The sequence below is a fragment of the Chenopodium quinoa genome, unplaced genomic scaffold (genome assembly GCF_001683475.1).
Source record: "Chenopodium quinoa cultivar QQ74 unplaced genomic scaffold, ASM168347v1, whole genome shotgun sequence".
Taxonomy (NCBI): Eukaryota; Viridiplantae; Streptophyta; class Magnoliopsida; order Caryophyllales; family Amaranthaceae; genus Chenopodium; species Chenopodium quinoa.
This window is the reverse complement of record NW_018745569.1, coordinates 666731-680716: the sequence shown is the minus strand read 5'-3', so window position 1 is coordinate 680716 and position 13986 is coordinate 666731. Positions and strand designations below refer to the sequence as shown.

Genomic DNA, 13986 nt, shown 5'->3' with positions numbered 1-13986 from the left:
CACCTTGCAATCATAAAATAACTAGTGAATAGCCCGGGCGTTGCCCCTGGTTGCTACTTTTGTAGTTGCGTAATTGCTAATTTTTTAAAGGCATTTAATAATTTGCATGTATTTTCAGTACTTTTGTAGTATAGTATTAGTTTATTTGTGTGCAAGATTATAGCATAAGCGACAATTAGCCTAGATGGTTAAACAATGATCTTTCTTCTAAGAGGTTAGAGTGTTTGAACCTCCTCGTTCTTATATATATATATATATATTATATATATATATTATATATATATATATATATATATATATATATATATATATTAGTTGAAACAACATGGAGTATTGTTGGTTGCTTGGGTGACATGGCATATTGAAGAATTGAGTGGGTTACGTGGCGTATTGAGGAATTATGTATGTGACGTGGCGTAATGAGGGGTCTACGTGGCACATAGACGTTCTTAAGAACGCTTTTTAATATATTAGTTTAGATTCTTCAAATCAACTTAAGATGACTTGAAATACGCATAACATTGGTCATGTGCCTTTTTGGTGATTTGGTCTAGTTGAGGTGATATTGGTGAGGTGCGCCAAAATTTGAATAAAATTTATACATGGTACAACATTAATATAAATATCAATGCTCCATAACCCATTTGAATGCTTTATGTATTATTGAGGATCTTAAGTTTCAGTGTTCTAGTTTCTTCTGTAAGTAACTATGTATGCTTGATATCTTATAACTTGGCATGTTCTGTATCTTACCATGTAGTCATATGATTTAGGTTGAAAAACATAAGATAGTCCAAGAAAGCATAGCCAAATCCATGCATTCAACTGATAGCATTAAACTGGATAACAATGCTGCAAGGGATGGAGAAAATGGTAGACCAAAATCTTCCAAAATGCATGAGGCTCCGTGTGATTATAGCAATGAAGGGATAACAATGAATAAGTCACAGAAAGACTTCTGCAAACCTAATATTCATAGAAGTACATCACCCCTGGGTTTTGGTGGAAGTGCAGCTGATGTGAAGAAGCCTTCCTTTGGTTCCTTTAACTTCTTTGACAGGTATTATCCGATTTTATTTATTCTTGTGAAATCATAATATTGGTTTTGAATGCCAATGTCCTCCTTTACTTTGTTATAGATCTGGCTTCTACAGTATAATTGGAATGTCGCCTAAATTCATCAGAGTTAGACTATACATTTTGCATCCTTGTGCAAATTTGATTATAAGAGGATATTCCTTGGATAATCTTGAGCCATGATGTAATTATAAATGGTTTTTATTGAGGTTTTTAAACCGTTTGACAATTAGATTGAAAAAAAAAAAAAAAAAAAAAAGCAAAGCACACAATTATGATTTAGTCCTTAAACGAGTATTCAGAGTGACCATCAGTGGTATACCTTTCTCGAAGAGAGTTGTAGACATTGCTGTTTGAAATGGGAGTAAATCAAGATTTTATGTTTTAAAAGGGAATTTTATAAAAGCATAGAGTGTGCCACCTAAGCATGATTTTCTTACACAGTCCCCACTTTAGGTTACACTTTTTACAAACTTTTTCTTACATAAATCCACTTATAACTCTCTTACTTTATCTTATAAAAGTTTTCCTGTGGTTTCTACTAGCAAGGTTTTTCCGTTTGTGTTTTCCCCTACATCTTGAGTGTCTTCCTTTCTTCAACCTAATGCTCTAGTGTGTGAGTTCCTTTATAACAGATAATGGACTCCCGAAAGATTTTTTCATTCAATGAAACTCTGATTGAGAATGTGGCCATGTGGGTGTTTGGGGATTTACTGTGTTTTTTGGTTTTGGAGGCTTATTCTTTATTGGATTCTACAAGGAAATTCATTTGGTTTTCATTACATGAAGTAATCACATAATAACCTTACATCTTTTTTTGTCATGCTCTCTTTTCAGTCTCATTTCCCAAACAGAACCTCTCTCTTAATTTTCTCCAGTTTGCAAATCCTAGTATGTAAATAAGACAAGGTGCTCTTTGAACTCTGCCGCCATCAGGACTAGACTTTAGATCTCCATCTACTAAACTCTTCTAGCATTTCTCCATCATTTACTAGAAACAACACATTTTTGTTAGTTATGGTAGTATGGTACATTGTTAACTTTATCAAAAATTTGTGGGTCACTTTTTACCTTATTGACAAAATTTTGAAGGTGCTGAAGACCCTTTTTTTTTGGGTGGGTTGGGGGGGGGGGGGTTTGAAACAAAAAAGCTTCAAGTAAAGCATGCTACTTTCTTCACTTTTCAATTACAAAGTGATGTCATGTAAATTGACTAATGAGAGGTAACGAGGTTTGCTTCGCACCTCTTGTGAACTAGCAGAGAATTTTGGTGGTTTTCTATTCATGAAACAGAATGGAAATACAAGAGAATATCCTACCTTCATTTGCTAAGGAAATACTCCTTTCGTTTATGCAGCTTCAAAGCCAATCAACTTTAAAGCTAAGCATTTGAGCAAGATTATGTATTGAACTTGCATGAAAACATTGTTGAAGCTCTAATAAACACAAAAAAAGATGCCAGTATTTTTAGCAACCAAAAATGTCCACTCTTATGATCTTAGACCATGTTCACCTCACCTTAAAAAATAATATTTAGTCGGTAAAAATAATTTCAGTTCAGCAAAAATAAGTTCAGTTCAGTAAAACTAATTTCAATTTACTAAAAATGGTAACTTAAAGAAAAAACATAACAGAATATCAATAAAAATAATTTCAGTTTAGTAAAAATAATTAATGTTCAACAAAAATAATTAAAGTTCGGCAAAAATAATTTAAGTTCAGTAAAAATAATTTCAGTTTAGCAAAAATAAGGCGATGTGAACGGGGCCTTAGTATTTTGGTCTTTTTTGGTTTAGTTTGTTCGTGTCCATCTTTAGCTTATATATATATGGGTGTAACTTGAATGAATTGGATTGGGCTCTAGTATTCAAATCCAAGTTTCTAAAATGTTCCTCCTTTGAAAACCAAATCCTATTCAAATTTAAAATATATATTCTTTTTTTTTATACAGCCTATACATTATTTTAATAATAAGATAAATAATTGCTAGAAAGAAAGAAAGAAAAAACCTAATGTTGTGTTTGTGTTTGGTGTAAATTGTAAAGCCGAAGTGGTATGTTTTGGCATATTTTGACGAGCTGATTGTTTTAACATGTTGTATTAGTCAATCGTTTAAGTGTTTCAGTTTGGTAAATAACTGATTTCTTAAAGTTGTTTGAGCATTCAAAATGACTAAACAGTGACATATCTTATTGTGGTAGGGTTTTAGGTTAAATAAGGATATAATTATCATTTCACCTTAGAATACTTGAATAAGTTGATGAAAAAGCTCCTCCAAGCAGCTTATTGAAAATGAGCTTATTTGGTAAAATCAACCCTTTGAATCAGCTTACTACAAAACCCTCCCTATTAGCTTATTGTAGTAGTCAATCAACTAATTTTGCCCCAATAAGCTTTCCCCAGCACCCTCTAAGTTAGGGTTGTACACCGGTCCAAAACCGGACCGGACTTGTTGGGACCGGGACCTGAATTAGTGAATTTTGAGGACCGGTGACCGGACCTGATTCAACAGGTCCGCATCCGGGTCAAACAGTCAAGTCCGGTCCGGGTTTGGACTTGAACAGACCTGTTTTGTATTTTTTTCGTTTTTTTAATAAATAACCTCTTGGACCGGAACAAATTTGCTCTGAATCTTTACGAAAATATACAACCGCCCTAATACTAACCCACATGGCCACACCCACGGACCATTAGATCGGCTCTCTTCCAGTCTTCCCCTTCCTAATAAACTCGGTTTTAATGGCATGCACAAATCGTGGTCACAACAAACTGTTTCTATGTTTTCTGGGATTCATAGAAACCTCAAATGATTCCCCTAAAATTCTAATCTCTAAGCCATAATGCTGCCCAGTACAGAGATCAAGATGTTTAATTTTTTTATATGGCTCAAGTAGTTCCTATTTTGCTTTCTTAAATCGTTTTACGGAGTATAATTCAAATTACAGGACAAAGCATCTTGGACAGCTTATTTTTTGCACGGTTGCTACTCTTTCCCCTCCACCACACTCCCTAATCCAAACCCTAACAACAACTCACCTAAAACCGTCCAAAATAACCACCCATAACAACCAAAACAGCAAAAAAAATAAAACCCAACCACAACAAATTCACCCAGCTCGCCCAATTCACCCAAAAATTCGCAAAAAAACGGAAGAACACCGACAAAAAAACCAAATAAATGAAAAAAAATTAAAGAACAGCATACTTACCTCTTATAAACATCAATTATGAGTTTTATTTGGTAAAATTTGACCGTGAAAACTCTAGATCTAGAATTTTCATGGTCAAATTTGACCATTAAAACTGAATTTACCAAGTATAAAGCTCGAACACCTAAAACAATGGAGAAGGAGACCGATTCTTGCTCGCAAGGTCGAATCTCTTCAACCGATGCTTCCGCTTGATTCCTTTTCAAAACAAGAGGAGAAAAAAATGAGGGGAGTGAATGGAAGAGAGAGAAGAGAGGGGCGTGAATGGAGGAAGAAATGATGGGCGTGAATGGAGGAAATGGAGGAGGAGGAGGAGGAAGAGTCTGGAGAAGGAGAAAGAGGAAGAGGAGGAACGGACATTGAGAGAGTGAGGTTGTGAATGTGAGGGAGTTAGGGTTTAGAAAGGAAACTGAACTTTTTGTTTTGATTTTTGAATTTTTTTTTATTTATTTATTTTTTTTTTAAAATACAATTTAACCGGGTTTTAGGTCCGAACCTAAAACCCCGGTTTAAGACCGGAATCGGAATCCCTGAATTTCAATGACCGGGACCTGACCTGAATCTACAGGTCCGGTCCCTACAGGTCCGGTCCCAACGGTCCGGTTCAGGTTTTCAGGTCCGGTCCTGTTTTTGTACACCCTTACTCTAAGTAGTAATTAGTCTAATGTTAAGGGATGTATCTTATAACCTTGAGATTGTAGAATCAATCCCCACTATAGGCAGTTTGGGAGTAGAGATTCCCTTCCCTAGCCTACCCCACCCACTCCTAGTAGGCCTTTGCCGCTAATTTGGCATGTGTGAGGTTTTGGTCCCGTAGGACTGCTTCTTACCTTAGAAATGTGGAAATGGAAAAAAAAAAAAAAAAAAAAAAAAAAAAAAAAAAAAAAATTAGCATTAAAACATCATCTCTTAGATACCATATGGAAAAGCAAATAATGATCCTTTTAAAAAATTTCTTCTAAGATATCCAACTAATATAAAATTTCCATAGTTAAAATTGAGGGGTATGTTATGATTCACATATTCAATTCAATTTCATTTTTTTTTAATTTTAAGTCCAAATGTAGACCAAACATTTTTCAAGCCTAGTCCAGAGAACTTGGATTTGAAAGAACTGGATTAAGGAATATATGCAATCTGCCACTATCCACATTTTGAGTATAAGGGTCGAGTCAACCATAGGTGCATCAAATGTGACTTGTGTATCTCCAATGCCAAATAGTGAAAATTGGGCTGATAGGTGTAATGGTGGTTTGATCGTGATGTATTTTCTTTCATTTTGGTGACATAATAAACTATTTCGAAATAAACCATTTTAAATAGTTATACTTTACGTGCTAGAATAATCATTCAATGAGATATGGCTCACAATTTGTTTTCGTGTCTTCCACAAGTAATTATGAGACTTATATGAATGATGATGCATTGGTGATAACACTATAGTTAGAACTTAGAACTATTTTTTGGGATTTTTATCTATTGTGATTTATTTAACTAATTTTTTTTTTTTTTTTTATAATAAGTCATTGTATTTTATTAAGATTTTAAACTTAATTTGATTAAATTCTATATGGATGATTTGTACTTGTCTTATACCCCTCTGTCCCATAATACTTGACACATTTACTATTTTCTTCCGTCCCAAAATACTTGACACGTTGCCAAATATGGAATGAGACCACTAATAAAAAAATATTTTTTTATATTCTCTTTGGGACCACGAACCCCAAAACCCTATTAAATCATATATTTTCTCTCTCACTGTCCCCACCTCTCCCACTTTTTATTTTCTTACAATATAGAAATACAAAGAAGAATCCTTTATATAATAAACAAATGTTTTAAATGGACTCACTTGTAGTTTTCTTAAACTACGTGTCCACCCCAAGTCCCAAGTATTATGGGACAGAAGGAGTACTCTTGAGTATGGCATAACACCCCCTATACTTCTGCTGTTTTATTATACATTGTAATTTTAAATACAAAATTAACTGACAAAATTACGGGGTGTTACACAGTCTGTCGGAGAATGTGTCATTGTTGCTTTCTGATATTTCTCATGCTGACTGTACCAGGTTTAAAAAAATTGGCCACAAGAGTTGCCACAATGTGGACAGTTTAGAAGAGAGGCTAGCAAACGCTGAGAGAGATGGGCATCATCTTTTATTCAAGTTCAACGAGGTATGTAGTGATTTGTCTATGTTGAATTTGATAGTGATGTTTTGGTGATCTTGTACCAAGTAGCACTAGAATTATAATGATTGCAAAAATTAAAATAGTTTGCACTATGAAGTAAAAATTAGTATTAATTAATACTTCGTATGAAAGAAATATGGTGGAGAGACATGGGGGCCAATTGCCCCTCTCAAATGCTCATAGAAGAGAACCTTCTTACCAACAATAAGTCTATAATTGAGGTGTAAGTCAACTTAACATAGATGCACAAACCGGCACAAACTTCAACCAAAGGAGTACTTAATGAATAAAGTACAATAACTTCCGTTGTGAGCTTGGTAATGATATCGTCTAGTGTGCCTTCTCTATAATGACCATTTGTGGCTTCTTCATCAGCGGCGCTTTGGCTCGCGTCTTTTCTTGCCATTTACTGAAACTATTTTATGGTGAGTGTTAACTATGTCCATGAGCGGGCTAGAGGAAGTTTTATTGATCTCAAGGATTTACAGATTACACGATAGCTAAGGTCAAAACCTACGAAGTTTATATAATACTCCCATAACAGAAACAGAATATACGCCTTGAAAATTAGGCCAATGCCATACAGGAGATTTCAGCCCAACGTGTTGGGTCATTCATAGGGGGGCAAATAGATTTAACAAAACCCATTATCTCATACAAACATTCTAACAAAACCCATTCTCCAGTACAAACCCTAGTCCATCCACAATGTTTAACTTGTAAGCTGTCACATAACACAAATCAGCAGTCTGTGATAATATTGAAGTGACAACTATTGGCACCATAAGTCTCTTATGTAAATATTGGGATTCTATGTGATAATAATGAAGCGACAGGTATGCTGTAGCTATTTGAAAAATGGGGTGTTAGATTAGTTGTCATTTTTCATCCTATGATAAGTCTTCATGTAAATGGTCTGAGCCTTATTTAAATCTACATTAAGTCTGTGTAATGGAGGTTTTGAAACCGTCTATGTGGAGTAGCTTAATTTTGTCGTGTGGTCCATCTCATCCTGAGCTTATATGATAGAATACCTTGGAATTTTGCTGCTTCTAGCGTTACTGATATGTAGGTTACTGGCACGCTGCTATATTCTGGCCAGGACCGACCTTAAACTGATATTTCTTCATGCTTGATGTTCCATTTTGCAGGGCTTTACAAATGCAGTAAAGAGGCCTGTGCGTATTCGTGAATTCTTACGATGATGGAGTTCAATTTCATTTGTTGGATGCTGTTGTCACTTGGATTCCTCAGTATCTGGGTCATATATTGCATAATTGGATGCATTTCACTTCGAATGAGTCAATTCAAATCGACTTGTGTCTTAAAAATGCCCGTTTTGCAATGGAAGTTACAGTTTTAATATTTGTATTGTTGTACCCAATAAGATTGGACTTTTTTTTTTTTTTTTTTTTTTGACGACAGCAACTTTACATTTAAATTCTGCTAACTTGTGTTTTTTTTTTACATGTATAAAACAATTGAGATTACAAACTCTAAATAAAATTCCAAATACCATTACATTGGGACAATTTTCCAAACTAAGCTTAATTACCAAACAATTTTTTAAAATAGACGCGTGGCTAAATTATTTACCAAACTAACCTTTCAAGGTAAAACACTGTCTCGGACAGCATTTATCCCTGATTTTTTTAAAAAAAAAAAACAATGTGTAAAACGCTGTTTGGGACAGTGCTTTACATGTTTGACCTTTTTTTAAAAACATATATTTTTTATTCTAAAATAAATAAATAAAATATGTTGAGCGTTTATACTCTTGATGACTTTTTTTTAAAATTCGTAATTTAAAAAAAAAAAGTAAAAATTGTTAATGAAACGCTGACTGAGGCCGCGTTTCAGGCTTGAGATGCATGGATTTTCACGTATGTTGGTAAAAAAAAAAGTCTAAGCTTTGGGAGATGATATATATAGGGAGTATCTGGCAGTCAAAATTAATTAACTTCTTTATTCTTTAATTTGCATGCAAAGCCATTAACATTAGAAAAATAATATTAAAAATTAAAACTTTTTCTCTTTTACTTTTTTTTCCTCCTTTTTTTCTTGGCTATTTTAAGTTTTATTCAACTAAGAATCCATTTTAAAGAGCCAAATTAAAAACCAAATTGCAAGTGTAATGTGGTTAACTTTATTATCTTTTATGGGTACATATATTATATTTTTAATTCAAATCTTATAATAGGGATTAGGATATTAGTTATGACATAGCAATTTAAATCATTGCTTAATTGTGAAACCGATTTAATTTAGGGACAAAAAGAACATTTTTGAGGGTGATTGTTTTTGTAAGGTTAACATCACCCTCCTTCACTGCTACCACATTCTTGCCATCCGGGAGACCAACAGGAAACGGTGGTAAGTCCTTAATGTTGGTTAAACATGTTATATTTCCCGTGACGTGATGAGAGCATCCTGTATCTATTATCCACTCACCACTCAATCAATTGGAAGGAGGCAAGGAGGCACCAAAAGCAATAACTAGGGACTGCCATTGCTCAGCAGAGAATCCCGTAGGATGTTGTGTGTGTTTGTCGTTTATTTCCGACGGTTGAGAAGGCGAAGGAGTTGTGTTTGCCTTCACAAGATAAAAGGGGGAGTTTGATTCAATTTTGGGGTTTAACGGTGGTGGTATCGTGCTGCCACCGGCCATTTTGTTGGGTTTAAAAAACGGCTCTGATACCATGAAAAGATGTAACAAATAACAATCTTCACTTGTGTTTCATCAATGTGTATGCAGTACATATATATCAAGAAGAAAATATCAAGAGAAAACCGGCAACTATGGCTATCCTCAAATACCAAAACCTACGGCTACGCTATAGCATGCATGTTTATCTATTTGCATGTTTATCAATATACTAAGGGGTCGTTTGGTTGGGGGTATTTAACAAAGGGAAAGGGAATCAACTGTCATGATTCCCTTTGTTGATGTTTGATAGGCAAATTCAATCATTCCCTTTACCCCTCCCATTACCCCACTTTCCTCTATTTTCATCCCCCAACCCCCCCCCCCCAAGGGAATCACCCTAACCCCTAAACTCCTCTTCACCCACCTACCTTGACCAACCTTTTAACAACCTTGACCACCCTCGAAACACCAACTGCCCACCGACACCACCGCCCAACCACCACTAGAACCATCGCCTAGCCACCAACAAATCGTCGACACACTAACGCCACCACCCAGCCACCACCGAAACTACACAAAACCACCCTGCCACCACCGCACCACACTCCCCACCACCGAAACAGCTAGCCACCCCACCGAAACCCCTCCCTTCACCCTCGCCCACCACCGAAACCCCTCGCCTCACCCTCGCCCACCACCGAAACCCATCGCCTCACCTTACCTCGCCTTACCCTCCCTGAAAACCACCCCACCGAAAACACCCTAAACCCACCCTCCCCGAAAACATTCGCACCAAAATCGACCCAAACCCACCCGAAAAACCCACCTTTTGTGTAAACCACCAAACCCAATTCGACACAACCACCACCCATATCTCCAAAACCTCCAGATCCACCACAAAACCACCCCAAAAAAATAAAAATTGAGAGAAAAGAGGGCATCAACGGCAGTAGAGGGGAGGGAATCAGCGTGGCCAAGGCAGGCGACTGGGGAGACGGTGGCAGGTCGTGAGGAGGGTGGTGGCTAAATTGGTGGTGGTGGTAGGTGAATGGTATATTTAATGGGTAGTGGTGGTTGACTGGTTGTAGAAGGAGGAGAGTAGTGGTGGTTGCAAATGTGATTCCCTTTGTTTATGTAAAACAAACAACAATACAAAAATGAGGGATTAACTTTCCTTTCTCCTCCTTTTCCTTTGTTGATTCCATTCCGTTTACCTTGTGCGAACCAAATGGCCCCTAAGTAGTAATTATCATGAATTATCATGATGTGCTACAATAATTATCATGTGCTACTTGAACCGTGTTATCCTTATCATGCATATCAAATACCAAATTTATCTTATAATCCATGTTTATCTTATCATGCATATCAAATACCAAATCCATGCAACTTACGCCTAGAAACGCTGCCTCAGACAGCGTTTCATTAACATATTTGTTTATTTTAAAATCAGAAATATATGTTTTTTAAAATAAAAAAGTCAACATGTAAAACGCTGTCCGAGATAACGTTTGACCCTGAAAGCTTAGTTTGGTAAATAGTTTGGCCACGCTTCTATTTTCAAAAATTAAATTATTTGGTAATTAAACTTAGTTTGGTAAATTTTCCCTGAGCATTAATAGCTCTAACCTACCATCAAACTAGACAGCAATAACAGCTTCAAGTCTTGCAATTTTCGGGGGCCTCCTTTAGTTGGGGTATTCACAAACCTGTAACTAATTTTGACCTTAAATTGTACACAAATCATTGGCAAGACTTGAAACTAGCTAACGATACACCTGCCAATATTGACCTAGACCTGATCACCCAACCCAAATGACCCGGCCCAAAAACATTGACATGAAAATGAGCTGAAACTTGAAATTGACCCATACCCAACCCGAAAATGGAGTTGACTCGATCCAGACCCGACACTCGAACTGACACGACCCGAAATTGACTCGAAGTGTTTGACCCGAACAAATCCGATACCCGAACAGACCTGATATTCGAAATGTCCCAAACTAAATCACATTATAATTGAACTAAAAATGTCTAGTACCAAAAATAACTCAAATTGTTCATCTTCAACCGTAGCTAAACTCATAAATTGATTTGATAGTTCTTATAATAACAATAACAAAATATAAAATTATTGATTTGATCTTGATTCTTGATCCACAAATAGAACAACCCGAACATGACCTGACCTAATTTTGACCCGACTAGGCCTGATTTTGACCTGAACATACTTGACCCGAAATGACCCGACCCAAAATTGATCCGACCCGAAACCTGAGCCGAATCATACCCAAAACCCAAAATGAGTTGACCCATACTCGACCCCAAAAGTTACCTAACCCGAAATGACTCGACCCGAAATTGACCCGACCCATACCAGACTCGAACGACCCATTTACCAGGTCTAGCTAACGAGCAATTCCAAGGACTTAAGCAAACACTTGGGATTCATTGCTCTTAAGTCTTTACCTTAACCAGAGTCACATTTCCTAGTGCCTTTGCACCCCAAAACACTAGTACAACTCTTTGTCCTTCCTTAGACGGAGAGAAACCGTGTTGAGTATTGTCTCTATAAAAATTACTTCTTCTGTTTCATAAAAACTAACAACACTTTTGTAATCCCCCGTATTTTTAAATATTTTATAAATGAAATGTTATTTTATTTATAATATTTATTTGTATTTTTCCAGAATTTAATTTTTAAAAGTTTTAAATTATTAATTGGGTCAAAAAAAATATTTTAGGCTAAATTATTTTATGAACCTATATCCTACAACCCATTATCATAAAAACAAAGCCTAACCCATTTGTTTATTTAATTGGCCCATAATTTTCATGAGGCCCAATTCTACCCTACAATTCTCTCCTATAAATACCCCATGAATCCCCAAATTTTTCCCACACAAAAAGGTTAATCTTATTTTCTTCCTCCTTTATTTCTTATTATTTTCATAAAGCTTATGTAATTGATTTTTTGGGTTTTGATTTTTATTGCTTGAAATTAGTTTATTTAGTATCAAAATCATGTTTTTGATGTTTTAAACTAATAATTTCAGATTATAATTGTCGTTTTAATTTTCAGATTTTGTAATTTTAAACCTAGGGTGTTAATTTAGTTAAATTGGGATTTTAGGGTTCTAATGATCAATTAATTTGGGGCTTTTGTTCCTATTGAATTTCTAATGATTAATTAAGCATAAAAACAAATTATCAGTTTTCCGTAATCAACTTTGATCTAAGTTCTTATTTTTTTTAATCACGTTTAGATTCTAACTCGTCCGATTTTTACAAAAACATAGTGTTTTTCGTGTGTAAACGACGTTTTAATCAAAACTCAAGCACCACCCTCTCGTGGCCAAATTCAGCTTCTAAATATGGTTTTCGGGCAGTTTTTGATTTTTAACGAAGGTTTAATGTTTAAAATAAATTTTCAGATTATTAAAGTTTTAATCTTGGGTTTAAATTGTATTGATTTTAATTTTATTAAACAAAGGTTGTGGTTATTTTATGATTATAAAGTTTGAAACTTTAAAGTTTGATTGCAAGAATAAATTTTCAGATTTTTGGTTATTGTTTTTGGAGTCTTTAATTACATTAAATTGAGGAATTTTTGGGTTTAAAGTCTACTAACTTTCTATATAATGTATGTAGTGATAAAGATCTCTATAATTTCAAGATTTCATGTGTTAAATAAATTTTCAGATTTTTATAAAGCTTTAAACTAGCTGTAATTTCATGAATTAGTATGTATTTTAAGGTTTTTATGTAGGAAACTTAAAGAAATATATATAAGCTTTTAATTCTAGTAAAATGGAAGGTTTTAAAGTGTTGTTTAATTGAATTTTGAAGGTTTTAAAGTAAGTTAGTATTGCTGTAAATTATATTGCTTGGGTATTGATTGAATTATTATTGTTTGGTTTAGGAGAGGACTTTGTAGAAGGCGATTTCTAGTTCCTAAAGTGGCCAACCAACTCGTTTACTCAAGGTACGTACAAGTTAGGATACGAAAACCTTGACTTTAGGAGCATGTTTAAGGATTAGGAAAACTTAGAATCATGTTAGGGAAACTTGTAGATTGGTTGAAATTGTTTGGTAGTGAGTTTGATTGATGATTAATGTAATGATTGATTTGATTCATGTATGAGAAATGCGTATTGATTTTTCTTGTAAGTATTATTTATGCAATAACTTGTAAGATGAGATAAGAGGCTAAGGTAAATAAATATGTGGAATGAATTATCTTATTACTCGTTTATGTTTATGAATTGGAATGAGTAAAGGGAGAATTAAAGTCTTATGAGACGAGGTTGGTGATTTGAGGTGCCTTATGCACTTAAGGTTGGTGATTTGAGGTGCCTTACGCACTTAAGGTGTTTATACATCGAGGTAGTTAAAGGATTTAATAATAAATATTGTTTGCCACTAATAAATCAAGAATTGAATTGGAAATTTGAATTGCTTGAATGATTGATGTATGATTGGTTGTATCATTTTGCATTAGAGTCATCACCAAGTTTAAACTGGTAAATCACGTAAAGTGCAAGAAAGATGAGCAATAAAACTCTGGATTTGTGCACATTTAGAGTAATGACAAACAGGGGTTGGGGTACACGGGGTATTAGCCGTGTACTTTCTAGAGGCCGTCTGATCTACGAGTCTCTTGTTTACAAATGATTTTTAAAACTATAAAGACTTAGATGAGATCTCATACTAGCTATGGCCACGGAATCGCGCCCGTCTGCCATTGGATGTTTATTGATGATTCCAAAAGGAGGCATGGGGTTTTTTCTTTTAATGATGTTCCGAAATGGAGCATGGGGAGACAACCTTGTCTATTGCTTAATCCAATCAATGAAT

The 13986-nt window shown here is 35.0% G+C and overlaps 1 protein-coding gene across 2 annotated transcripts in view; it reads left to right on the top strand.

Moving 5' to 3' along the window:
* Nucleotides 1-8028, top strand: part of LOC110716384 (chromosome transmission fidelity protein 18 homolog) — a 33029-nt gene extending 25001 nt beyond the window's left edge. The window contains exons 20-22 of one of the 2 annotated variants that reach the window (XM_021894997.1): nt 774-1060; nt 6362-6467; nt 7634-8028. In XM_021894997.1, coding sequence (XP_021750689.1) covers nt 774-1060; nt 6362-6467; nt 7634-7687 — 447 coding nt within the window. In that variant the 3' untranslated portion in view covers nt 7688-8028. The remainder of the gene's footprint in view (nt 1-773; nt 1061-6361; nt 6468-7633) is intronic. The other variant, XM_021894996.1, reaches the window with a different exon arrangement.
* Nucleotides 8029-13986: the final 5958 nt, after the last annotated feature.